At 32.9% G+C, this 27,776-nt stretch overlaps 3 protein-coding genes and 1 long non-coding RNA gene across 8 annotated transcripts; 3 read left to right on the top strand and 1 right to left on the bottom strand.

The window, feature by feature from the left end:
* The first annotated feature begins 1,140 nt into the window (after positions 1–1,140).
* On the top strand, positions 1,141–15,687 carry LOC101213824. Of its 5 annotated transcripts, XM_031887959.1 has the most exons (14): positions 1,144–1,409; positions 1,503–1,568; positions 2,748–2,813; positions 2,945–3,020; positions 3,217–3,294; positions 5,289–5,386; positions 5,838–5,911; positions 9,252–9,339; positions 9,429–9,586; positions 9,964–10,006; positions 10,555–10,620; positions 12,281–12,358; positions 12,919–13,063; positions 15,398–15,687. In XM_031887959.1, exons 1-13 carry the CDS (start codon positions 1,311–1,313, stop codon positions 13,033–13,035), a joined length of 1,107 nt encoding a protein of 368 aa, XP_031743819.1. In that variant the 5' UTR covers positions 1,144–1,310; the 3' UTR covers positions 13,036–13,063; positions 15,398–15,687. The 5 variants fall into 5 exon arrangements, with proteins under 5 accessions (XP_031743820.1, XP_031743819.1, XP_011656633.1 ...); XM_011658331.2 differs by lacking the exon at positions 15,398–15,687 and having other exon boundaries at positions 1,145–1,409; positions 2,893–3,020; positions 12,919–13,323; XM_011658329.2 differs by lacking the exon at positions 15,398–15,687 and having other exon boundaries at positions 1,145–1,409; positions 12,919–13,323.
* A 3,502-nt stretch (positions 15,688–19,189) lies between these two features.
* LOC101202838 lies at positions 19,190–21,174 on the top strand. The gene has a single exon (XM_004140917.3). The coding sequence runs from the start codon at positions 19,605–19,607 to the stop codon at positions 20,778–20,780; it is 1,176 nt and encodes a 391-aa protein (XP_004140965.1). The 5' UTR covers positions 19,190–19,604; the 3' UTR covers positions 20,781–21,174.
* A 713-nt stretch (positions 21,175–21,887) lies between these two features.
* LOC105435759 lies at positions 21,888–22,514 on the top strand. The gene is made up of 2 exons (XR_004217454.1): positions 21,888–22,035; positions 22,188–22,514. It is a non-coding gene; the product is annotated as an uncharacterized LOC105435759 (long non-coding RNA).
* Positions 22,515–25,042: 2,528 nt separating this feature from the next.
* LOC101214313 lies at positions 25,043–26,993 on the bottom strand. Its single transcript, XM_004140962.3, has 4 exons — positions 26,687–26,993; positions 26,477–26,592; positions 25,745–26,149; positions 25,043–25,257 (listed from the first exon to the last, which is right to left on the bottom strand). The coding sequence occupies exons 1-4, from the start codon at positions 26,838–26,840 to the stop codon at positions 25,198–25,200; spliced, it is 735 nt and encodes a 244-aa protein (XP_004141010.3). The 5' UTR covers positions 26,841–26,993; the 3' UTR covers positions 25,043–25,197.
* Between the last annotated feature and the right edge of the window lie 783 nt (positions 26,994–27,776).

Consider the following 27,776-nt stretch of genomic DNA (forward strand, 5'->3'; position numbering starts at 1 on the left):
AAGGTACTCGAGTTTTCCATTATCTATACCTTTTAATTTAAAAGTATGCTTACCCTTTTAGAATTTAATTTCTAAATATTAACAATGTATTAGTATTATGGGATCCCCAAATTAAATTGAAAAATGGTTATGTAAAATTTTTCGCTGCTTAGGGAACTTATCCTTTCAAAAAGAAGTTAGAAGCTAAGATTGATAAAAAGTTCTATTTTATGCAAAATAAAAACATAATACTCAATGTTTGATATGCTCGTGGTAAGTTACAGTTTGCAAATCAAGGTGACTACATGTTCATGGTATGACAGATTTAAAGAGGGACACTATAGATTATAACAAGGATATTACTCTTCTATTTCCAAGATAAAAAATCCACGTGCATATTCAAGTCTCAATATGGACAATCAATATCAAAAGCGCACAACAAGGAACTTTCATAGACTTTTCAAGGCTCAGATTGAAAATGTTCAAATAACATGTGCATGTTAACAATTATACCAAATAAATCACACACACAATATAGAAAAACAAACAAAAAGGTTCGATGACGCTCTACCTCAAACTTAAAGTTTTGCATTTTTCTCAATGCAATATAGGAATTAATAGATCAAAGAGAAACAATTATAAAATTATGTAGAATTGATCAATTTAGTGGAAAGATTGTTTTTATAGTTATCAAGAATGTGAAAAGAATAAAGTAGATAAGTAACTCTGGTAGGTTATGGATTACGTACTTATACTTAAGCATTCTTAAGTCGTTTTGAAAGTTTAAGTGATATTTAGATATGTTTTCAATACTTTTTGGTTGGATTCAAAATAAGTTTGTTGCACTCACAAACTTTGTTTTCATTTTGCATCTTGAAGTGCTTTTTTTTAAACTCTTTTTGAAATTTTTGGTAAATTATAAGTTACGAACCAACACTTAAGCATTGTTAGGTCGGTTTGAAAGCATTGTTAGGTCGGTTTGAAAATTCAAGTGATGCATCCTTACAGGTTGGTTGGAAACTAGGTTTATTGCACTTACCCACTTGGTTGCCATTTTTGGTCTAGTGTGTTTGCTATTTCTTTCTTACACTAAAACAATTACATCACAAATGAATACCATTATAATCTAAACTAATATAAGTAGCCAAAACTATTACGACTGAACAAGTATAACTTGGAGTCTGGTGTTTGGTACCAACGTAAATTTGATTCCCCAACTATCATTGGCGCTGCTAAGCACACATCCGTCACCTTGGCGGCCATTGCACCACATCTTCCAGTCAACCGGCGTAGTTTTCCCCCGTCCGCCATAGCTTCAGGAAAGCAAAGCAATGTTGAAGGCAAAGGGTCTGAGGAAGGCGGTTGTGCCGTCCATTCTCATCGATAATCCTTCTCCTGGGAATATCCAGCCCACTCGTCTCGCCCTCCATGTATGTATCATTACTTCTTCCACCTCTTTCATCAACCCTAACCCCTTTATTCCATTTCTTTCAATCTATCTCAACCCTTCTTCTCCTCTCTAGGTTAGTCCGGACGGTTCTTCCTGCTGGGTCTTCATTGCTTCCGGTTCTCGCGTGTTTAAACTCCAGGTATGCTGCTGTTGCCTGAGCTGCTTTTCAGAGACTTGGTCTTGCGAAAGTTGAACTAGTATGCTGTGTGTTGCTCTGATTTATAGTTTTATGTGTTTTGAAGTTTTGTTGTTTCGGAATTCAGTTAGAAAGCAGGGCCGTTCTGTTGTTGTTAGTGAGAATGGTGTCGTGAATGCGGGCGGCTGTAAATATTTGGGACTGATTCTTTGGTGCTTTTAGATTTATGTGCTTCTTCTAGTTTTAAAAGGCTAAAATGAGGTCAATGTTAATTGACTCTCAACGAATATGTTCTTTATAGTGCTCATACTTGGTTTTTCTCTTGTGTTGGATATCAATCAAGATTGCCAAATTCATTGAGGAAAACTTCAGAAATATTTTGTGGCCTGTTATTAGGTGTCACGGTGGCAGTAGTTTTATTGGATGTCGAACTGAGGGCTTGGAGTTGGCAACTTAAGGATAAGGAGTGTTGCATTGATAGCAATGGTTGGTTCATTGCCATAACTGTGGGTACTGATTATACGAGTCTTTGACATGTCATTTCCACTTGCAAGGCGATATGTAGTTTTCTGATGTGAAAGTTGGCAGTGGTACCGTGGTGCCGTGGTTGAGTTTCGTGCTTATTCTTGGGTTTCTGATCCCCTTTTAACAGGAAAAAACCTGAGATTTTTTATCCAGCAATTTCTAGAAGTTTTACTGCCAAACAATGTGGGAGCGAATGCATGGAATCCTCTCCTTTGAACGGCTCCTGATCATGGGGAAGTTTTAGAATGGGTAGAGATGTTACAGTTTTTTTCAAAGAAGTTTGGTCCTCATCCTTAAGTGGTTATTTAATTTGGAGTTTGGTGTCTCTCATCTCTCTTTCTTCAACCCCAGGAGAGTGACCTACCTTATCTATGCAAAGCCATTTAAAAGTTAGTTTTGCTAAACCTTGGGGTTGGAGCGTCCTATAAATATGGGTGGTAGATGCTGTCACATTGGCTGTTGCCCTTTCTTTATGTGTTTAATGCTTGAAGCTAGGGATTAAGTCTACATAGTTAGGTTAGACCTAAATAAGGTGACTGTTTGAATGCAGTGGCACCAAACATTAATTGTTAATGTATTAAATCTATCTTCTTCTGTCTCTGTCTTTCATTTCATGTTCAATATTGATTGCAATATATTCCATTTTATTTTCTATAGATTTCCATGGATGAATCATCAGTCCTCGAGGGAAAAGATAGCTTACTGATCCCCGTACAGACAAAGGTACAATATTTATATCATAGTTTTGGTCATGGTATTTTGCTACTTTCTTAAGGCCTATTTGATATTCATCAACGTATAGAGTAGGAGAATTTCTAATGCTGCCACAATCCGTCTGCCCATGCTCATTGAAGGTTCTAGACTCTTTATTACTCAATCGCTGTCCTCATCGCTCAGAAATACAGAGCTTGGTCCTGGCTGAAGTTGATAGTTAAGTCAGTTTTTTCTCTCACACATGTCTGTGCATCTATGGAATGCCATAGATGAAATATCTATTTCTATAACCACGTAAAAAAAAATGATACATCATTTTCTATGAGTTGGACACACTACTCAAACTAGTCTCCAAGATTCATTATTACTATTATTGTTTTTTTTTAATAATTGATATGGTGCATCAATTCAGGTTCCAGCGACCAATTACTAGGGACAGTAGATTCCTATGGTCACCTCATTGTTTCTAAACTAGATGCCACTGGCAAAGGTACATTTTCTTTACACTGTTGTACTGTCATGAATTTCAATACCAATGATTTATGTTCAAGTTCCATCACGAAATATTTGGATCGTTCTTTAATATTAGTTCATAAAGCTGCATATTGTTTGTACATGATAGAAATATTGTTTGCGACAGATTCCAAAGAATACATGATAAAAATATGTATCCTTTCGGTTCTGTTGCAATTTGTTCAATAGGAAATGACGGAGGTTGCCTCTCCTCTTTCTTTGCTTGAGGGGTGCAGTTTTGGGGAGTGGAGAAGAGATGTTCATGTCTGGAGTTCTAACATGAGTTAGGGTTTTACATGTAAATCTTTGTTCAGTTTACTCTTGGATCCCTCCCCTAGAATCTGTTTATGATGTGGTCTGGAGGATTAAGGTTCCTAAGAGAGGTTTTTTATTTGACAAGTCTTACTTGGTCGGGTTAACATTGTCGGTAGGCTTGTTAAGAGGAGGGCTTTTTTTGTTGGACCTTTTTGCTGTTTGCTTTGTCGGAAGGTGAAGGAAGACCTTGATCGTCTCTTTTGGGATTGTCAGTATGTGCGTGCTGTGTAGAGCTCTTTTTGTAGAAGTTTGGTTTTAACTTTGTTGGCCAAAGGAGTGTTTGTGCTACAATCGAGAAGTTCCTCCTCCATCCACCCTTCAGAGGAAAAAGGTGTTTTTATTGGTTGCTGGGGTGTGCGTTGTGATTTGGGATGTTTGGGTGTTTCGTGATAGAGAGAGGGACCATAGTGAGGTTTGGGCTTTGATTAGATTTCATGTGCCCCTTTGAGCTTCAATTTCAAAGACCTTTTGTAACTCTTTCTTATGAAACATTTTAATTAGCTGGAACCCCTTTTAATAGATGGGATGCTTTGTTGGGCTGGGTTTTAAGGTATGCTATTTTATTCTTTCATTCTTTCTCAATGAAAGTTGTCGTTTCTATATAAAAAAAAAAAAACTTGACTTGGTGCTGCTAATGTCAACATTAGGAACTTAATTCAAGTTGAAACTGGACATTGCCAAACAAAAGAAAAATTGAAAATTAAAGGTGTTTTTGTTTTGTGTAAACCTTTTTTTTTTTTTGCAATGTCCACTTTCAACTGACCTTTATGTGGACCTCCTATGTATTACTTAATTTGTCTTTGTTCGAAATTAGGAGCTAGTGGAGTGTTTATATCTAGAAGAGTATTTGTGTAATTTATTGTAACCAAGTTTTATTTTCTTTTTTGTTAGGGTTTATTATAGACTATATATATTCTTCTCTCTTGTACTCTTTTGATTATTTGAAAATAATAAGAGCTGCTACTATCGCAGTTTTTTCTTCCTGTACTATGGTTTTCCTTGTATACCTAGTGCTCAGCTTTTTCTTCTTTTCAATAGTCTTAATTTTCTAAGAACGTAAGTTTTACAACTCTTTGCTTGCATCATTAGACTCATCGCGAAGTGAAATTGCAGAAATGACCTTGTTGTGTATATATTGTAATACTCGGCTCTTGCTCTCAATTCTGTATACTTGCTCAAAATTTATTTTCCTCTTTTTATGGTTCATTCATATAATTTTCTTTTTCTTTAATATTTTTAAATTCACATTTCTTGTTAATTGACATGTTTAAAGGAAGGGAAACATGAAAAAAGATGTCAAAGAAAAAAGAGGAAATGAAAGTTCAACGAGTGACAGGAGCGAGAGTTGAGTATTAGCATGTGTACACAACCAGTCGTTTCCATAACTTCACTTTGTGATGGTGCAAGCAAAATGCTGTAAAGCAACAGTAACTAAAAGCATCCAAAGCCTGTTAATTATTATATTACCAAATAAACTTGGTGGTTGTATATTCTTTCTATTTTTTTCTTTCTTGTACACGATTATTTTCCATTCTTTGTGTATTGCCACCTATACTTCTTATATTTTTCTTTTCCTACATGGTTATACATCTTCTATTTTGTGATATAGGATCTTCAAATGTAAAAATAACTTATCGATACTTCTTGAAATTTCAGATGCAGACAGGTTTACGTATTCTGTATTGCCTCGAGATTCAGGTCTTGGTGAGGGCAGCTGGGCAGGATTATGCTTCAGTCCAAGTGAATTGTCCACGGTTTTCTATTTCTTAATTGATGATTTTTGAACTCTTAGAATCATTCCTTCTGCTAAGTTCGAGATGCTTACTAATTAACACATATACTAATACACACACACACAAACAAACATACAACTTCAGAATGAAAAGGTTCTATATGTTTGTTTTGCATATTGGAACCGTAGGTGAAACTATGTTAGTGCTTGTTGACTCCCATTGTTAAATTTTCAAGCTTCAAATTCTAATACAGACACCATGCACACTTACATCCTGTAATCTGACTTTAGAATGAAAAGAGGAGACTATAAAAGAAAAAGAAAAATACTAGATGCTCTTTTATATCTTTATTTAACCAGAAATGTTATCGTTGTCCCTATGTATCTACACCTACGCATTACAGTAACCCACTAGGTACTCTGTTTTTTTAATTGTAACCCACTAGGTACTCTGTTTTTTTAATTTCTTACAGGCAGCTGTTGCTCATAGCTTTGGCAAAACTGTTGATGTTTATGACCAGGATGTCCATGTTCGGACATTACGAACGTAAGTACTAACATAAGTTGTTTATTCATTCTAGTTATTGTGCTACCTTTTTTGGTGAGGTTCATTGTCTTATCAGGTGTATCCACGTTGAAGGCAGGGTTTACAAGGAAGGCAGCATAACAGTGTTCTAGTTGGTTTTATTAGCTTTAGGAACTATAGTTGACAGTAAAAGTTAATAAGCTAACATAAACTCTTCAGTGAGGATATGGAGGTAATGAAGAAATGGAATTCTCATGACGTGTGAACACTGTGTAAAGAAATTCAACTTGAAACACGCAAAATTGAGAGAAAACATCTAAACATGCTTCTATGGAGGAAAAGAAGAAAAGACTAACCTTCGCAGAATTTCTCCCAACAACAATTATTTGAATCTTCCAAGAAAACCACGAAATCTTCCTTGTTATCCTCAAGGTGAAATTTAACAGAGAATTTGTGGAGCTTATGTGATTTTTGGTTTGATGAAAAAGGAAAATATTTAGGGAGATTTCTTTTTGGATTTTGAACGAAGAGATCGATATACAAAGATAAAGGTGAAAAGAGAGGGAGGAGGAAGCTCCCTCTCCCTCACGTTGGGAGTTATTCTATAATTTAAAATTAATATAAATTTAAACTATATTATATCTCATATAATATAAACTTTATATTATACCATATATAATATAACCAATCATTTAGATCTCTCATATGATCTATAATTCTAATATAAATCAAATCCATATTAATTTTAATCTATAGTTTATTTATGAATCTTATTCATATTATTATTATTATTTGAATCGTATTCAAACATTAACTTCTCTCATACAAACTTTATATGATACATTATATTAATTATATCATAGACAATTTATTCCCTTTAATCAATTTGAACAATTCAAATTAAACCAAAATAAATTTGATTCTCATTTATCCTTATTGAGCTAACAAGGAGACCTTAATGTACCTACAAATCGAAGCTCAAATGATATGAAATTAATTAATGAAACTCTTTAATTAAATTAATTGCTATTAATTAACTATCAGTCATTCCACTAAAGACTAATAGTTGCACTCTTCTTACTATAAATATATTTTTATGTTCATTAGATATAACCAATCAATAGGGCAATGACACTTCACAAGTTGCTCGTAAGTACAACTAGGCTAAAAATGCCGTTTCGCCCATGTAGTTACATCTAACTCCTTAAGTACCATTGTTTCCTCTAATGAACAATAATTATAGTCTCACTATAACTGAACTTCTCTCGGACCAAGAGAGGGTGTGGCGCCACTTGTTCAAGCCCTTGAATCAGCCCTTAAGAGAGCAATTTCTTTACTTACTTTATCCATAGACAATGAGTGAATTCCTTCTTGCGTAGCTGTGTTTCCAGCTCTCCAATCAGGTGAATCCCCAAAATGGTAGGCATATTGAGTCGGCGACATAGGCCGCTCTCACCCATGCAAATCAAAGGACTGCCTTCATAGGCAGAAGTTCACAACTCATTCAGGATTCAAGTCAAGTCACGTATGGTCATCCGGTGAAATGTAGTCTCAACAAGTAACGGTGTTAATAGGAGAGACTATTCATTTTATGGTCTAGTCTTATACAAACTCTTAGTATAAAATACCCTTGCTCTAATGTCTAGACATGAATGATTAGGATCAAATCATTTGTATGCACTTTAGAAAAATTGTAACAACTACAAATCAAGCTATATTCGTAGTGTCATCAGGATGAGGTATCCAACCTTATCCATCTACTACAGACCATTTAGGTTATCACTTAAACATGATCCACTTGTATGTCTCCACATACATGTTTAGGTTATAGAAGATAACCTTGGATGTTAGTTTATTGGTATTATGGGTTAATGCAACTAAATGTCAAATAAAATAAAACACTTTATTTATTAGATAAATAAAAAGTTTGTATGATACAATTACAAACTACAAGATCACAAGATCTAGGACATCAACCCCAACAAGTACAACATCAAAGATTTTGCAACCCATGATAATAGGCTGCCGAATTACTGTGCATGCCCAAGATTGTCATTCTAAGGGTAAAACAAACAGTTTAAAATTCATCAACATCCAATGGCGCAAAAATGAACATTCACATTGAAACTGTCCTCTCTATAACAATTTTCCATTTATTGAGTTGCTTCCCTTCAGATTTTTCATGTTAGTTAACTTCCTAATACACAGTTAGGTACTCAATCTAACAAGGAAACACTCAAAGAACAGAAAGAATAAACAAAAACGCTAAGTGATGGAATTATATGAAAATATATTGGAAATATGCTATAATATGGTAAAAACAATTAAGAAGTAACCACTAGCCTTTAGAGGGGGCTAAGACTCTCCCAAATACCCTCACAAGGAAATCCCACAAAATTCTTCACCCCTTTCCCTCAACCCAACTCTTTGTTTATAACTAAAAATCGCTAGCCAACTTACTATCTAGTTACTAATATGTCCCTTCTACTAATCCTGCTAATACTCTATTAATAACCCCATATATCTCTAACTAGGACCCTTACATACACCTCTCTCTTTTTGGAGCTCTAAAGATAGAGGAGTAATAAAGGGACGGTGGGTTGGATTTTGGAATAGATGGTATTTAAATGAAGTTGTTTCAGTTTCTTATTTAAAAGAGAGAAAAAGAAAAGGAAAAAAGAAAACAGTGCAGATGAGCAGGGGCTCTTCCATTCATCGGAGTGAGTCCCTTCTTTCACCTACCAAGCTTACCAGAAATTCTCCCTAAATACAGTGCTGGTTCTGATGGTTCTAAAAAGGTCTCGTTTCATTGTCCCTTGAATTCTCTTTCCACTAATGACATGAGAATTTGGACACAGTGCTTCATGATCCTACTTCTTACCATGATAGAATCATTTTGGGCTGACCTGAAAAGTCTTGTAGGAGTCTATGAGGACAATAGGTACTTAGCAAGAGATTCCAATAGGATTCGAGCTAGAAGGATTTATGAGAAATTTGTGAAGGGTGAATTGCTAGAAATATGTGAATGCATGAACTTGAATGGTTCAATCTTCTTTTGCTTTTAATGTTTTTGTTTCACTTCAGTTTTGAATGATGAAAGATGCCTTGGGTTTGCCTTTTTGAGCTCCGTAACAAGACTCTTGAATTATTCTTGGATTGCTTTATTTGCACTATACATGCTAATAAGAAGTTTTCTCCCTTGAGTCGAGAGTACTTTGAGAAATAATGCGTGAGATGCCAGTTTGTGTCTTTGAGTTTGTGATGGCATATTATGGCCTTTTTTTGCTTCACTTTTATTTTGTCATCAAACGAATTCTGTAAAAGATTAAGGTTACTATTATTTTTTAAATAACCGTTTCAGACTGTTGTATCCAACCGCATTGACCTTCATTCAGAATCCTTCTTTTGGGAATGGAAGCTCTGTGTTAGCTGTCACCGAAGGTTGTCAGGTAGAAGTGTTATGAGGCAGTACTTACTCAATGGATCTTTTATTTCATCTTCCATGGGCTCTCTTTTTCACCTAATTCAATAACTGCAGTTGACAATCTGGGATTTGAGAATGAAAGAAAAGGGTGGTTGTCTGCAACGAATCTGTGGCTCTATTGGTGATAATTTCTATGCTGTCTGCACTTCCTCAAATGGTAATATTGCGGTGGGTGGTGCTGATCGAACTGTAACGATATATGATCCTCGAAGGTGATTGCTATTGAACTTTGTTACAAATACAATTTTAATAGGTTTCCTTTCTCCCTAGTTGTTGATTTTTGTACAGAAGTTTTTTGAGACCAGAACACAGGTTTATCTATTTGAAATATTTTCATGCATGGAGGTTCGCTTAAGAAATTCTAACTCTTGACGCATACACTTTCGATAAAACTCTTTTTCTTAACAATACAGAAGTTCATTACATGCTGATGCATAATAGTATAATTATATTGACTCTACATGATCGTCAGTATTCTGTCATTTACGCTCTACAAGGATATGTGATGAGAAAATAGAGTATTATCGTGGTTATCATGCTTTCAGTTGCTTCACCACGACTAAATGACAAAATTCACACTCTAATTTAGGTGGTCAGCATTATCAAGATGGGTTCACTGCTCAAAGTATGAGGTTAGTGAGATCCCCCCTCCCTCCAGTTTCCAAAGAGTAGGTTTCTTTTGATTTTTGTGGTCATGAAGGTCGTCGTAGAGCTGGCATTGGCTGGTCTTTATCTACTTTAGGTCAATATTGTTTTGTATTTTAAGAGCACGTGGCAGTGAATGTTTTTTATGCCATTAAAGAGTCATTGTGGGCATGTTATTCAAATGTTCAATGATAAGATCTGGTCGAAAAGAAAGAATTGAACCAAATATTATTATTTGGATTACACATCAATTTTTTACAATATCCATTTAAATGTAAAAAGGCTAGTTCTCGACTATTTTCCTCAAAATACTAATGGGTTCATAAGATGGTAATGCTTGTACTTCTGTGAACCGGCAAGGCATAATAATGATCTCTACTGCGTATTGGAAGACAGATCTGCCATTAGTTGATGGCTAGTGGTCAACGTAACACCTTTTCCCTGTTCTTAAAGATGTTTTGATGCATTCTTTACTCTTATGTGAAAATTACTTAGCTGTATAGTTACCAAATACCCCCATCTTTCGCATTCGCAGATTACGGGATTGTCTTTCTCATCAATTGACTCTGATTGCATTTATGTCCAGGGAGTTGACTATGAGGTAAGCTTCTCAATTATTATGGTTCCTCTGTCAAGTGCAAGGAGTCTCTCATTGACATATTAACTCTTGTGTGGATGAAATTTCACTATACTTAAGAGTATCTTTGCCTAGAAAACCAAAACTGGTCTCATCTATTTTTCTCAAGGTAACAATGTTGAGAAATTGACAAAATTAGCCTCTTTTGTGTTTTATATTTTAAGAGTAGCACACTTTTAGAAAAACTCATAATTTTGTTTTTCTCAGGGTTAATCAGACAAAATCAACCCTGAGATTCTTCTCAAATTTAAAAAACTCTTTGAAGGATTTATCTCGATCTCTCTCGACCGAGTGCATCACCGAGAGAGTGTTTTTCATTAAAAAATTGAAATTGAGGTTAACTCTTCTTTGGCCAAATGTGCCACGAGAGTCATTGTTAGGATTTATGTGTTCTAAAGTCTTATTTGATATGAGATCATACAATAACCTTGGATTTTTCTAATTAATACACAAATTAATATTGCATAATTAATAATTAAACTAATCAACTAATAAATTATGAGACTTTAGAACACATAAATCCTAATTGAGTACTACTTTAATTCATACTTTTCTCGAAGCATTTAAGTTAATTGTTCCTCACGGCTAAGGTTGTCCCTTTTTTAAAATGGCAAATTTGACAAAATATTTACGAGTTATATCAAAATTTCAGATTCTATCAATAACAAACATTTGATAGTCACTAACATTGATAGAATCTAAAATTTTGCTATAGCTGGTAAATATTTTAATTTATTTTTCTATTTTTAAAAATGCCCTATATATATATTATATTTAATTACTTAATCAACGTTCCACCAAATCACATTTTTCTTAATCTTCCAATTTAACTTAATTAACATCTCTGTAACCTAATCCTAAATAAACCAACTTATACCTTAAATAATTCAAGATAATTAAATTAAAAATTACCTTAAACGTGCACTATCAACAACTGAAATCTTTTTTGTTTTGTGAAAACACATGAAGTGGGTGTTTTGTGAAGAAAAAATTAAAAGTAAAGTGAATTAATTTTTAGTTTTTTAACTCTTGTTAAGTATTTGCATTGTACCTTAGCTTGTTGGTTATTTCTATTTTGTCACATCGATTGTATTTTGAGCATTTGTCTCATTTCATTACTTACAAATGAAGAGGCTTGTTGCCTTTTTATAATATATTTATCAACGAAAAATTAAAAAACAATTGAAACTTTTTTTTTTGTCTCTCTATTCTTTTGCTGTCTTTTTGTTGTGGGTTATTTCTTTTTCTAGTTACCCATTTCTATTTTTTTGTCTTAAATTGAAGCCTATACTTCCATTAAAGAAATTACATCTCAATATCCTGACTAATTTGATTATATATAATATTGATGAACCGTATAATCTCATGTTCTGCATTCTTCATTTTTGAGACCTCCTGTTTGGACCCGTACTTAACGTGTATTTCATTCCTTCTTCTTGATGAGGTGTCAAGTGAACTTGCATACTTCCTCAGTAATTCCAATTTCCCGTGAAACTTAGCAAAGAATTTCATTATCATACATTTACTTGAAAGTGTGAAGGCGACTTTATAATGCCTCGTATCGTGCTCCTATACCTTAAGGGGGGCTTCTCTGAATAGTAACTTGAACGTGGAGATCATGCAGGCCTTTTGTGGACAGTGGAAAGAACGCAATAAATTATTTTCATTAAGAGGAGACTCAAATTGGCTTGGATTTAGTAAGGTATTAAATTTCTCTGTATGTTGCATCAATTTTGTGCTGTTTGTATCAAATAATAATAATAATAATAAATACTTTTCTAAATTTGGAGTTATATTAGCCATGTAAAGTTCATTGCTGCGTTTGGATAATTTTAGTGAGCAAGTCAAGTTGGTATGTTCGTAACTTCACTTTAGAATAAACTGAACTTGACATCTTAACCGCTGATAAGTCTATTGTGATGTTACCTTCAAACATAGCCCCGAGTTAATAGAAACCAAATTTTGATGATAAAGATATCTTTGTAACAGTCATAGTTGAAAGTCCAGATTGATTTCCCATTAATGAGGTGTTTGGAGAAAGCATATTAACAAATAATCACATCCTTTATTCAAATTTAAGATTTTCTGCCTGAAGTAGACCTAATATGATAAATCATCCATTGATTTCTCAAAATTGTATCATCCCATTATTGGGTCTTCGAGAAACTGGTCAATTCCTTATAATCAATATAAAGACAATTGCTCGTGTTGTTTGGGGAAAATGATTATGACATGACACATCAGTTCTATGTCATATTTCAGAGCAGCAGGAGGGATGTCTTAGGCGGATGGTGTGATTCAGGTAGCATCTTTTTGACAGATGTTACTCGCGACAGCGAAGAGGACACGTCAAATGGCTTCGTCAATGGCCTTTCCTGAGCACACCTTGTGCTGTCTTCTCTTAACGGTACTCTTCCACCTGATACCAATAATGTTAAGTTAGTTCTGAAGCAGCTAGTTAGGTTTTAGTCAAACAATCCTTTGGTTTATTATTAACTCACATCAGTTGTGCTTATTCAATGCAATGTCTACTAGTACAGTTCGCTTTATACATTGTTAGGTGACTTTAGTACCCTTGCACATGAGATAACCCCTCATTCTACATAGTATTTAAGCAACTTCATTCTGTGATTGCGGTTACACTGATGAGATTGTACTTTGTTCTCACCCACCCCCTTTTCTTCTCAAACTAATAATTATTTTCAAAACAAAACACACATATGAAAGATTGGGGGGTGGTTTGGAGCTAAATTCCTTAGCCATAGAAGATCGTAGAGAATTCTTCTAAAGCAACGACTAGGTGGGTTGGGGATGTAGACTCAATTTCAATTTCAATTTCGTTGAAGCAAATCTGAATGAAATGGATTCTTCAGGTCAATCAAACAGTCTTAGCAACAAGGATCAGCTTGATTTGATTGGACTGGGTCAATTGAGATAGCCTTGGTTTGGCAAATAAAATCATTCACTTGGGAATAGGACAGACTTGAAAGCCATGGGTTAGTGGTCCTCAAGACCCCTTTATTTTGAGGATTTCTAACTTAATTATGAACATTTCAAAGTCAAAAGGGTCAAGAAATGCTGGATCTGGGACTTGGTGTGCCCTCTAGTTGGGTAACGTTTGTGGGGTTTTAATCCCTTTATTTCATCAGAAAAACCTGAAAAAGTGTAGGGCCCTCCCTTCCCTTCTCTCTGATATCATCCATCGGATCAAAACAGCTCACCAACTACCATCAACTTACATTATCTAGTTTGGCTTTGTCTTAGCTGTTCTTCCATCACATTTCTTCCCGTCACATCTCCTCTCTGTTCTTTTCATTTTAGGTTTGAATTTCATTTTGATCCTAGTTTTTCATTTTGTATTTGTTCTGTGTTGGTTTCTAGAGTACTGGACGTCCTATTATAGATTATGTGCAGAACTATCATTTTCATCTTTCTACTTTGAGTTGATTCTATTTTAATCGTTGTATTTTTCAAATGTCTAGATTCTTTGTATTTTTAATAAATCTTCAAAATAGTGTTAGGTAAATATTTTTTTGTCTTTAAAAGAAGGTTTATTAGTATTTCTTTCATAAGTTTTGAAGATACACTCACATGTTTTTGTTGGTTTTTTTCCTTAAAATTATTATTAATTTTTTAAATCTAATTTCAATTTAAATTAATTTCTAATAACCAAATTAAAATATATTTGAAAACAAAGACTAATTTTGAACGATGAGCTATGCACCCTCCATAGTGAGCTATTCTACTCATACTCAGACAATCAGTGATATACTTTGAGCTTAACTCGTACCTAGACTACTTTGATTGTGGGTTATAGCTATTCATTAAACGACCACGTTAGCCACCCCTTGACTGTAAGATATTAAGGAAAAATCACCTTTATATCAAGACATACATCCTATTTGTAGAGTATTGGATAAGCATTAGAGCCATTGTAGAAGTACTAGATCAAAATCAATATCTTAACTGGGATTAATGTTTTAATGTTTCAATGGTTGGTGGAGAAAGAAATTAGTGGCAATAATTGAAAAAAAATGTTTAGACCTATTTGATGTTTCTTTGGTTTGAAGGAAAAAGGGAAAAAAAACATAAGTTTAATTAGGAAATAGTTGAATGAAAGTCTAGAAGGAGGAGTTCCACACGTGTAGCAATAGTTTGTTTAAATTTAGGTAGAAACTTTCAAAAAGGCCAAGAGATTTAAAAATATTATAGTGAGAAGTTGTGATATTGGGAAAGTGACTGATCCAAAAAAAGTGCTTCCAAAAATTTTGTTTCCTTTTTATATTTACCAAGAAATGGTCAACTCTTTCAAACCATCCTTTTTTTTATGGATAATAAAATCTTATAATCCAACTTACTTTCCTCAATTGATATGGACATGGAATTAAGATCCATGCCTTTATTAATTTTAGTAGTTAGGGTTATTAATATCCACTCACTGTGGATATATATAATATTAAAAATACAAATGAATGTGTGGTTAATAAATGATAATTAAAAGGGAATTGTGTTTTTGTGCTATTTATTCTTTTAAAGGTTTTCTTTTTTTTTAAAAAAAATGTTTTCTTTCCCTTCTATATAAAGAAAAAAAAACCATATTTTTAATTCACCATGCCATCCTAATTTTGTAGTATTTGAGGCACAATAATATGTATGTGTATTTATATAATTGCAGTATTTGAAGTACAATAATAAAAATTCACCCGGCCATATCTCATATAGATCTCCTTTTTAATTTTAGGTGTCAAGGCATACTACAAGGAGTTAAAAGCATAAATTTGATTTTTCTTGTTGAGCATATAAACTCCTTCGAACATAGAGTGGTGTTTACTACTCCCCTCTTTCCACCTTCTATTCCCAACTTGCTGTGCCTAACTTCATCTTCAATAGTATTTCTTCTTGTTATTCATCTTAATTCCAGTCTCTCCTACTTTTTGAAGCTTTAAACATGTATAAGTAGTCAACATCTGTTGAATTGGAATAAAGCTAATTAGCAATAAATTGTTGAAAATTAAGTTCAATTTCTTAAAATATGGAAGGATAGTAACTATCCGTTAAATGACCATTACTTTCTTTAAAAAAATCGTCTAAACAAAATGTGATACTTCCAAGATCATACAATTAAAAGAAAAAAAAAACTATTAGATGATAGTAAAATGTAGAATGTTACGAGTTAGTTAGTACATATGGGAAAGGTTTGAAAGAAAGTGATGAAATGCATTTATTATTAAAAAGAAATAAAAGGAAGATATACCAACCTTTGTAAATGGGTTAATTGTGGTGTTATTAGTCATGAGAGGGAAAAAAGAAATGATAAGAAATATGAATGATACAAAGTTGGTTTTGTATTTTGACTTAGAGACCATTTCTTGTTGGTTAGGGCAATGACAAAAAGAAAAGAAAAGAAAAGAAAAAACTCTCTTAACACTTTGCATTTAGAACCCTCAATTTCTAACTATTTTCACATAGCCTCTTCTTTTTATAGGCCCCCACACTTTCACATATTTATTTAATTTTCAAAATTTCAATTATCAAGCATTGTCTCATCTCATAATATATCATATTTTCTTTAGGACCACAAAATGCTTCCTAACAATTAAATTATAAAGGGCCCACTCTTTTCCTTTTCATTCTAATTAAATAAATACTTTATTCATGTTATATATATATATATAACCATATGGTTATTTATTCCTTTTGGTATTAAAATATTTGAAAGCTTTGAAGTGTTCATACTTTCTTTTTGTCACATTGGTTTTACTTTTTCAGACGAACAAAACTCCAAAATTCCATCAAATCAATACCTGTGCACATTCCAATTCAAATCTTTTGCTTCCTCCCCAATCTTGGTTTAATAATTCATTTATATTCAGTTCATTCAAACATATTACTTTTGCCAAGTTTTATTAACAACAATCTCAATTTTAATAATCATATTGATCTACATATTTGCACGGCTATCGAACTAAAGTCTCAAGATTTTCAATCACTTTGAACCTAAGCTTATTAGGTTTCAACATTTACATTAAATACTCACTTTTAATTATTTTATTAATAGATTTAATTACAAATATTCTTTCAATTTTATAATTTCCAAAAGTTTAAAGAAACGATATAGTTTCTTCTTCTTTTAATAGAAAATCATGATGTAGTTTGAAAATCACTACTACACAATTTATTGCTTCCTTTTTAGTACATTTAGCTTTGCTGTTTTGGAGATACCTTAAAAGTAGTTTCTACTTTCTAGTAATAAAATTTAATCTAACATATGTCTATTTCTTTATAATATATTCATTAAAGTGTGACGTTTATATACTTTTTTTAACTTTGCTTATAAATTTTAATTTTTTTTTATCTATTTTTGTCTATGTTTCTACTTAAATATGTAAAATCCAAAACAACATAAACTAAAATATACTTTAAAACCTTTGGAAAACTAAAACAAATTATTCAAATGTTTTCATTCCAACCAATTTTGTTCAAACACAATTCCTAATAAATTTTAAACTATGGAAGCCCATATCACAATTTAATTTTACCTAAATAAATAGTCTCAAATATATTTATGTAAATAAAATCTTAGTAAATTTGCTATATGTTTATTTATTTATTTATTTATTTTTGTCATTTACTATCATTTTCATTCATAATCATATTGATGTCTACAGATAAAGAAGTGTTTCTAAAAGAATTAATATCAATTAGTTTATATATATATATATATAGTTGTAATTGAACCTAATATTTTTCCTAAAAAGTATTGGATAGCCAAAAAAAAAAAACAATGATTGTTATATATGTACTAAAGATAATAATTGTTATGTAATTAAAAAATTAGAAAAAAAATCCAACATCTAAGATATGTGAAACAAAGATTGATTTAAAAAGCAATAAAAAACATAATCATCTTCCATACATTGTATATAATTTATCTCCATATTTAAATAAATATGGCATTTATAAATACATGTGCTCATTAATGAAATTTGAAGCAAAGTATGGCAATATTCAATTCTATTGGGACTATTTTCATATATATATATATTAAGGATTTTATTTCTATATATAATGTAATAAAGACATTCTCCTCCCCTGGTCAGACTCAATCATACATCTTATATATTTATCTTTCTACAAATCCAAATTTAGTTTATCTATTTTAAAAAGAAAAAAATTTAAAATATTTGCATAGTTATAAATAAAACAACCTAAAATAAACTATAGGATATATTGATTATGTATACGTTTTTAAATAATAGATTTCATATGCTAAAATTTACCTCCATATTGAGTCACTTAATTAATCTATCTCACTTGTTGTAAAATAATAAAAATAGATATACTTTAAATTAAATTAAGCATAAATAATTAGAGAAGATTATAAATTTCTTTATTTGGGTTTTGTTTGGTTAAACTCATATTATCTCTAAAATTTAAAAAAAGAAACCCTTAAATTTAAACTACTAATTACCACAAGTTTGTTAGTTTTGAAAATATAGCATGACTAAATTGAAAATTAAGTAAGAGTTTAAAAATTAAGTAAATAATTTAGGATCTATTTTGAAAAAAAATTAAGCTTATAAAAACTACTTTTTAACTCAAAATTTCTCAATTGTTATAAAAATTAAGTAACATTTTTTAAAAAACTTAAAAATAAAAAAAAAATTAAAAACTAAAAACGGAAGACTTAACAAACATAGCTTTGATTTTTTGTTTTTATATACATTTTTTCTATTTCTATATTTTTTTTTTTTTTTGTTTTCTACGTTTTACTAACTATTTAAAAATCAACCCAAATTCTAAATTCTACAAAGAGTAATTTTGAAAACAAAGAGTTAGTAACTCTTGTATTAAAAAGTGGAAGGTTTTGGTTAGGAAGAAGTGTTTTATTAGTAATATATTTGAATTATAAAAGAATTGGAATTGGGATAGTAATGTCACATTTGAAATGAAAGTTTTGTGTTGAATAGTTAAGAAAATGTAAAAATGGGTTACTGAGTTTGTATTAAATGTCTAACCAATGCATTTTCTTTAACTTATATGATGATTAAATATGTAGTTAGATTGGAGCATTTTGAACCCCACTTTAATATTTCAATTTACTTTATTTTCAAAAAGAAAATAAAAAAGGTTTGATGGATGTCGCATTCATATTTAAGATATTATAGCGATAGTAGCTTAATTTTAAATTATATTCTTTAAACAAATATTTTTGTTGGGTAAAATTCAAATATGACTCAATTATAACAAAAAAAATTAAAAAAGACAGTAATAGTAATTGTACTCTTAACTCTATCAAAAGTTACTAATATTAATTTGATTTTTTTTAACTAAGATTTGTTTATAATTTAGGATGGAAATTAAGGTTAAAAAATTAAATCTTAGATGTATATATGATATTATTGAAATATTAAAAGAATTAAAAAGAAAAAGGAAAAAAGAAAAAAGAAAAAAGAAAAAAGAAAAAAAGGAAGAAAAGAAGGGAATTTGTTAAATGTTTATTTTGATATTGCAAATTGAACAACTGCCCAAGAGAGACACGCGGTGGTAAATTCTCCCAATAAAAGGGGCTTCCTCTCTAGGTTTTCCATCTCAACCATTTTTCTCTTCATCATCATCTCCATCGTCATCCTCATCCTCATCATCATCACCATTTCTAAATTCATTCATTTTCATTCCTCTTTTCTCTCTCTCTCTCTCTCTCCATTCTCCCTTTCTTCCATTCTTCCTTTTTCAATTCCGATCTATCCTTCAATTTTCCGGCGTTGATTTAGCCTAGTGGCCTAGTTTCGGCGGAATTCCATTTCCAAGCGCTCAATTTTTCTGTTTGGTGGAAGCGAAATTGATTGACTATTTATTTAATAAGATCCCCTCCTCTTTCATTTGGGTATTTCTCGATTAGGGTTTCTGGTTCGTGATATGTGAAAAAGGTGTATCTTTGTGCGAGGATGCCAGCTACGGATTATCAGGGTTCGTCGGCTGCTTTTACCAACATTGGCCGTCCGGTTCAAGGTATTCGCCGTGATCAGCTTTACGCTATGGATGGTTCTCCCACGTCTCCTGAGCAAGATCTTGATTCCTTTCAGAGACAAGTTGCAGACCGGTTTTTGGACCTAGCATCGGTTGGTTCTGATGACTTGCTTTCCCTATCATGGGTTCATAAGCTCTTGAATTCCTTCTTGGCTTGTCAGGAGGATTTTAAGCTTGTTCTCATCAGCCACAAATCTCAAATCTCTAGACCCCCTTTGGACCGTTTGGTTGCTGATTATTCGGAGAGAAGCGTTAAGGCGCTTGATGTTTGTAATGCGATTCGTGATGGGATTGAGCAGCTCCGCCAATGGCAAAAGCTTTTGGAGATTGTTCTTAGTGCGTTGGATAATTGTAATAGCCAGAAAACTCTTGGTGAGGGGCAATTTCGTCGTGCTAAGAAGGCTCTTATTGACTTGGCTATTTGTATGTTGGATGAGAAAGATTCACATACCTCTGCTCTTGCTCATCGCAATCGTTCTTTTGGACGGAACAATGCCTCGAAGGATCCACGGTCGTTGGGGCACTTTCGATCGCTTTCGTGGAGCGTTTCGCGGTCGTGGTCGGCTGCGAGGCAGCTGCAATCGATTGGTAACAATTTAGCAGCCCCTAAAGCGACTGAGCTTTTGACTACAAATGGGCTTGCAGTTCCTATATTTACAATGAACATGGTGTTGTTGTTTGTAATGTGGGCGTTGGTGGCAGCCATTCCTTGTCAGGATCGAGGCTTGCAGGTTCATTTCTCCTTGCCTCGAAATTTCCCGTGGGCTTCTTCAATCCTTCAACTCCATGATCGAATTGTGGAGGAGTCCAAGAAGCGAGATCGAAGAAATTCATGTGGGCTGTTGAAGGAGATTAATCAGATTGAGAAGTGTATGCGTCTCATGAATGATTTGGCAGATTCAGCTCAATTCCCATTGGCGGAGGAGAAAGAGGCAGAGCTGAGACAGAGAGTGCAAGAGCTAACCACAGTTTGTGATACTCTGAGGACTGGATTGGACTCGTTGGAGCGGCAAGTGAGGGAAGTTTTTCACAGGATTGTTCGTAGCAGGACTGAAGGGCTTGATTCTTTGGGACGAGCAAATCACTCTGAATAGAATTTGTTGGAGTTTTAAAACAATGTTCTACTTTGGTTTTCATGGTTTCTTCTAGGAATAAGAGAAAGAACAGAGGATGAAAATATGAAGACGAGAGTGACAAGTTACTAAATGGTGAGGGGACTCTTTGTATTTATTTACTCAAGCGTATATTGTGTAAAGAAATTTGGATTTGAAAAAGATTGGCATGGATCTCCTCCATCTGGTGGTCTTGGTAATGTCATATTGTTCAATGCCATATTTATCAGCCCATGGTTGACATGTATTGTTCATTGTTATTTACACAGTCTCTTGATCCATGTTTTATACAAGTCTGCTGGAAAAAAATGACATTACTATCAAAAGTTTCATTTATCTTTCGATAATTGATTTGTGTTCTCTTGGTGTTCTTTCTTTGAGATTTTGTGAGTAAGCTAAGCAAAATGTTCATCTCCTATTCATTGATGGATTCTCTGTATAATCTTTTTTCTATATCCCATTGTAATTGGCATCTCTGACTTATTTTGTTGAGATGGGAAGCTCTTCACTTCTCCTTCCCAATTAACATCCTTGGAAAGCATTATATCATCCTTTCAAACACGAAGGTTTCTCTGAGCCCTTCTTTCACTCCCCCCCCCCCCCACTTTTGGTATACTATGGTAAGTCTGGATTACATTTTTTATATACTGAAAACAAGGAATGGAGTGTGTTTATTATACTACGGTTCTTAAGAACAGGAGGATACAAAAAGTTCAGAGGAACATATTGGACAATTACATTGCAAAGGTGTCTTATCTTCTGCCATGACTAGCCCACCCCCTTTTATCATAACAGTTGCTATTTTCCTTCCTATTAATATTACAGACTTGGAATTAGGGATTTAAAAACTGCATGTATAACCAAGAAGTTTTGTTTCTGACCAGATGGATGGATTTGTTTTTAGTTTGTTTGAACTTCTTTGTTAAGTTTGCTCCATAAGGTGGGAGAAAATCTATCCTGCACTACTCTCTTCGGTGGCTACAAAGGAAGAAGGAAGGATATGGTGGTCCAGGTGATTGTCATGTCCCTTGTTCTGTGGTCATGGAAAATTGTTACTGACAGAATTGAAGAAGGTCTTTGGTTGAAGCTTTGACAATTTGATTAAACTTTCTGGTCTTGTGATTATTTTATTACTGAGATCTGATCTTGATTTGGTCTTCCACAGGATCTGCTAAGTTCGAGGAATGCTGACCCTTGAAGGAAAGAGAAAGAGTTTGACAACTTGGTCAGCATAATGGTAAGATTTGTTCTTACACTTTTGGTCAAAGTCTAAATTTGACTTTGAAAATTATCCTAACCAACATATTTTGACTTTATCCTCTTCGATTTAATGAGTGAAATCCTTGCTGGGTTTGACTGTCTGCTTTTTCCACAACAATTATTTTACAGTGCTAATCATAAAAGTTACTCCATACGTTGCACTGACTGTCTGAGATTTGGATTTTTTAGTTGCTCTGTTTGCTATCAAGGATGGGGGTAAGGACTTGTCTGCACACTTCAGTTGGTAGTTGAAATTCAATGTTTTTGTTCTTTTGTTTGGATCTTGAAAGGCTGATTTTCCATTCCTGGTCTGTTTCTTCTTCTGCTTGAGTCATGAGGATTCTCTTTTATGTTTAAGCATAGCTCTCCTGGATTAATTTTAGACCACGCTTGTAATGAGATTCTATTGATAGTTTTATTCCCACCATCTAAATATAATTAGATTACTTTTGATCACGTGTATTCGTTATCGTTAGGGTTAGGGTTACTGTTATCGTTTGACCATAAAAGGTAACATAATGGTAAGGCAACAAACTAACATTAAATGTGACAAATTCTTATTTTCTAATAATGTAACAATAACACTAGTAATAGTAATGATAACGATAATATAATTTTCAAACCTGATTGATCAATGATCACATATCAATTGATTGTGTTTTTTGATTGCCAATTTGGTAGTGGGCCCTAGATGTCAGTCGGGTAGTAAACAACCTCAATTGTTAAAACGTGTCCCACTTTTTCAGATTGCAATTGGTTTATGGGTAAATGTGGCCTTCCATTTCTTTTCAGTCTCTTAAAAGCTCTTCTCCATTCTTGCATTTCTTTTCAGTATCTTAAGAGCTCTTCTCCCATTTAAATCCTGTGTTTCTGCCTCTACCTTGATGATGTGTATTGTGTTGCCAGCATGTATGTGTGTATTTATTCATTTGATTTGTATTGGTATTCGTCTCTTTTTTTGTAGTATGGTCATTCTGGACGAACCCCTTCTGAAAAAGTTGCAAAATTTCATCAAACTCCACCGAGGTCCCTTCTCTTATAGAGGAGTTTTGATTTCTTCTATGCATCATTTCTAATAAAGTAAAACCTACATCTAATTTTTTCTGAGGTGCTGGTTGTTTGAGTACAATCTTTCTCAGAGGAACTGACATTACATCAAATTCCATGATGATCGAGGTCCCTCCTTTGATAGACTTTGACTTCTATCTACCATACACATTGCAGTCTAATCTTCACTCAATTTTTCTTAGTGCTGCTTTTTTGTGGTATGGCTTTTCTATAAGAGATCCCTTATGATAAAATTGCTGACATTGTAATGAATCCCTCTTATAGGTCCCTCAATTTTGTAGAGTTTTGACATGTTGGGAATTCTGGTTTCTTCTTGGCCTCCTTGATTCTATCCTTTCAGGGCATCCCTTGCTATTCTCTCCATAGTTGATGAACTGGCTTGGGTCCTACAAATCATGGGACAGGGTCCCATTCTTCATAATCTTTGATGTTAACTCTCTCATTTCTATTAACCATTAGTTCTTGATATTCTTTTCATGATAAAGGAAACTAGAGTACCCACCAAAAATCAATATCTTTCAGCATGATAAGACACCTGTGATTTTAGGTTTTACAAATTTGACCATTCATTCAGAATCTTTTAAGATTCTTAGACCCAGAATTTAATGAAGTTTGGATGTTTCACGAGCCTACAGTTGGAGCGTTTCACTAAGGTGACCTACAATAAGTTATTCCCAACAATTATGAACCGAATTGTTAACCTAAAGGAAATAATGAAGAGCGATTAGACTGAATCGCAATCCAAGTTTCCTCCATAAATGTTCGATTGGATTTTCGGACTTAAATGAGATTTGGGTATATAAAAATAATATCTCCATGGATAAACATATACTGGAGATTTGACAACCCTAGGAGAATGGAGATAGAGTGAACATTGTGGCAGGTTGGGATCATGAATTTGAATAATTAAAAAGTAGTATGCTTTGAAAAATATGGTTCTAAAAGAATCTTCTTATAGTACATCTTACATGTACTAAAAGTAATTTAACCATCAAAAGTAGTCTTGATAATTCATCAATTTGAACTTTATTCTTTCAAATATTCTTTATAGTCATTGGCTCGTTTTTTCTTGTGGTTTTAATTTTGAACTTGACTATCCCTCAAAAATGACACCAAAATCAAATTAGTAATCATTATAACACTAACCAAAAGGTTATTACATTCGATTAATTTGGTTAAACATTGTAATCTCAATCGTAAATAAAAACCTTAATCCATAGGGAAAATAACGTCTGTTTGACAAATACAATTATGAATTTACAGAATTCATGCTAGATTTTTGTTCTTTTAAAAGAAAAACAATTTGTTTATCAACTTCGAGTATGGTAAACTTTTTGTTAGTATATTTCTTAGAGCAATGAGTCTACAAATGGATACTTCAATCGCACTGCTAAACTTTGTTTTGATTCTCCAAATAACCACAACTCTGATTCTTTCTAGACATTCATCAACTATGTAACAATGTCAAATCAAAATAGATCCATATTCATAGACTTGTATTCAAACAGACTCAAGTTAAGTTCATTAATTGGATTAGGTCAAGTTGGATTATCTGTATTAAAAAGTACCTAAAACTTCAACATGTTTGATAGATTGAAAAGGTCAAAAAATTGAACATTTCTTAAATAAACATTTTTTATGTTGAAAGTTAGAAGAAAATATATACTTTTTTTTTAATTAACTACCTTTTTTTGTTCTTTTAGGAAGATAAAGCCTATTAAATGGGAAAAGAAAAATAAATACCATAGACAACCTGTTGAAAGACCTTCCCTTCCCACCATTACAAAAGACACAAAACATAAATATACATGGCCAACATCATAATGTAAACTTTTAAAATATATTATCTTAGTGGAAGGAGAGAAAGCAGTTTGTAGTTTTAAATATATAGTTGAATTTGATTGTTGAGCATGTAGTAGCTAAAAAATAAAAATTCAAAGTTTAGAGAATCCAAATGCATTGATTGATTGTATCTCATCATCATCAACCATTCTAAAACGTTACCCTCATCATTTTTTACACAAAAATTGGGATACTCTAAAATCAAACCACATCTCTCTTTCTATTTTTTCTATAGAAACAAGATTGAAAACAAAGTCATTTTAAGTAGAAGAGGAATTGCCATAATTACCTGCACATTTTGCATACAAAAATATTTGTATTAGTAACAAATAAACAATCATCACTCTTCTAATATCATCAATGGTAAAGTTCATCATCATGTCAAATATAAACATACTTTCTTCTTCTTCTTTTTTTTTTTTTGTCCTTCAATCAAGGATGTAAAACCACTTTTCACTTTTTCTCCTTTTGACTTTTGCCCTCAAAAACCCTTTTCTTCTTCTTCATATATGAGCTAAGGTTTATGAACAAATTCATCATTTTTGTCTACTGTTTTGACACTTATTTTACTTCTGTCTAATTTAGTTTTGTTTTTTAATCAGAAGTAGGACGGTGTGAGTTAAACAAATTTTTAGGATCTATTTCAAAAGAGAATTTGGTTATTTTTTCAACTTACCATTTCCCTAATAAGTAAAATAATTTTCAAAAGCAAAAAGAAGAATTAAAGCTTAAAGTGAAAATTTTAGCCCTAGCAAATCTAGAGAGAGAAAGGGTACCCTATGAGTTCCATTGTTCGATGTTTGCAAAGGTCGAATGGTGGCCGTATCCACTTCGCCGGTGGGCAGTGGAACCGCAGGATTGCTGTTAATAAACGCCATACCTCCTCCTTTTGCCGGCACCGTCAACGGCACACTAGCAGTCGGCGGCATTCCCGGGGACGGGCTTGGCGACGACGCCCCCTGCCGAGGGTGAAACGGCCAAGGGTATGCCGGAGTAGACGGCACAACTCCACTGGAAATCGGTGCCGGAGCCGCCATTGGAGGGTTATGTGGAGAAGGGTAGGAACTTTGAGGCGGAGATGAAGTAGAGACCTTCACAGCATACTTTTGAGAGCCATTGCAAGAGCTTTTAGAGCCATTGTTGAAGGAAAAGAAGAAAATGCCAAGCCTTGATGGATGCCACTGAATTTTTTTAAGTTAAAAAACAGAGAGAAATAAACTTGTCAGAAACTCAAAACCCATATGGAAATTTGGAGAAAGAAGGAACTTTTATACTATTTTCATAAACCCCACGAGTAAAAATGAGTAGAAACTCAAAACTCATATAGGAATTCGGATAAAAATGGAAAATTTCTACTAATTTAGGGAGTCCCACGAGAATAAAGAAAAAGGGAATGAGCCATTTTATGAACACCCAGATTCTATTAAGTTAACCCGAACAAAATTTAGAGATACAGAGATGTTAGAAGTTGGAACAATAAAAAGTAAAGAGAGGAGAGAGAGAGATACCATGAATGAAGTGGAATTGGGTTTGGTGAGAAGAGTGGCATGAGTGTAATTGCAAAGATCAAAAGCTCTTTGATTATGGAAAATGAAGAGCTCATAATGAAACTTGTGCTTGAAAACTGAGAAAAAGGCAAAAAGATTTAGAAAACAGAGTAAGAAAGAAATCATGAAAAAGGAGTATAAGTTTTGTTTTCGTTGAGTGAGTGCTCTTACTGATGGAATCTCCGATATGAACAGAGGGATTTTTCCAATCTGAAACACCATCAACAACGATGGTAACAGAAGAGTGACACATTTGAAACAAAAAACACAAGAACACAAGCAACAATAAATGGATCTTCATCTTCATCTTCATCTTCATCTTCATTAAGAAATATTTGTTTGAAATTTTTAAGTTGTTTTGAAGATGAAATGAAAAGAGCCACAGGGTCTTTTGAAGAAGAAAAAAAGAGCAAAGAGAGAGGAAAGGAGTTGGAGTTGAAATGACAGAACAATTGTTGAGGCTCCGCCATAGCAAAAGCTTTCAATGGATGACAGACAAAATATTGAAGAATGTGCACTTTTATGTGTTTTTCTTATTTTTTATTTTCATACATACAGTAAAAGTTGTAATGATTTTGGTTTGTGGAAAAACTACCATAGTAATTCCAAGAAAAAGGAGGTGAATTGGAGATGTCAAAGAAAGAATTGAATAATGGACTCTAGAATATACGTAGGATTAAAAGAAAAATCTTCCAATCCTTTATAACTTTTGTTAGAAGAGTTGTCATAATCATAAATAAAAGATATAAGTTTGATAAAAGACCAAAAAGAATCCTCTTAAAAGAATAAGTTTAATCTATAATAACTACTTAAATTTCATAAGTTTTTTTTCATATAAAAATGTGGTTAAGTTAAAAAGATTATCTCCTTACATTAATCCAACACTCAATGTAACACTTAAATTAATCTTGATTTTGAAAGTTTTTTTCTTTGGTTTGAATATAATTTTTTTTTTGTTAGAGTGGCTCTAGGAGTAATGATGGGGTTTATTATTCTTAAATGATTACTTGAGTGAGTGATTATTAATTCTCAAGTTTTTTTTCCTCTCTTTTTTCAAACCATATAATATAAATATATAATCTTTGCTTTATCTTTCCCTTCTTGAAATCTTTACTTTATATATATATATATATAATCTTTGCTTTACACAGAGTCATGATGCTCATACTTTGATGCATTTTTATACCATTATTTATACTTTCTTTCTTTTCTTCTATTATTTTAATATTTGAAGACTCAAAAGTGACTTTGACCCTTTTCC

Source organism: Cucumis sativus, chromosome 6, assembly GCF_000004075.3.
Source record: "Cucumis sativus cultivar 9930 chromosome 6, Cucumber_9930_V3, whole genome shotgun sequence".
In the NCBI taxonomy this organism is placed as follows: domain Eukaryota; kingdom Viridiplantae; phylum Streptophyta; class Magnoliopsida; order Cucurbitales; family Cucurbitaceae; genus Cucumis; species Cucumis sativus.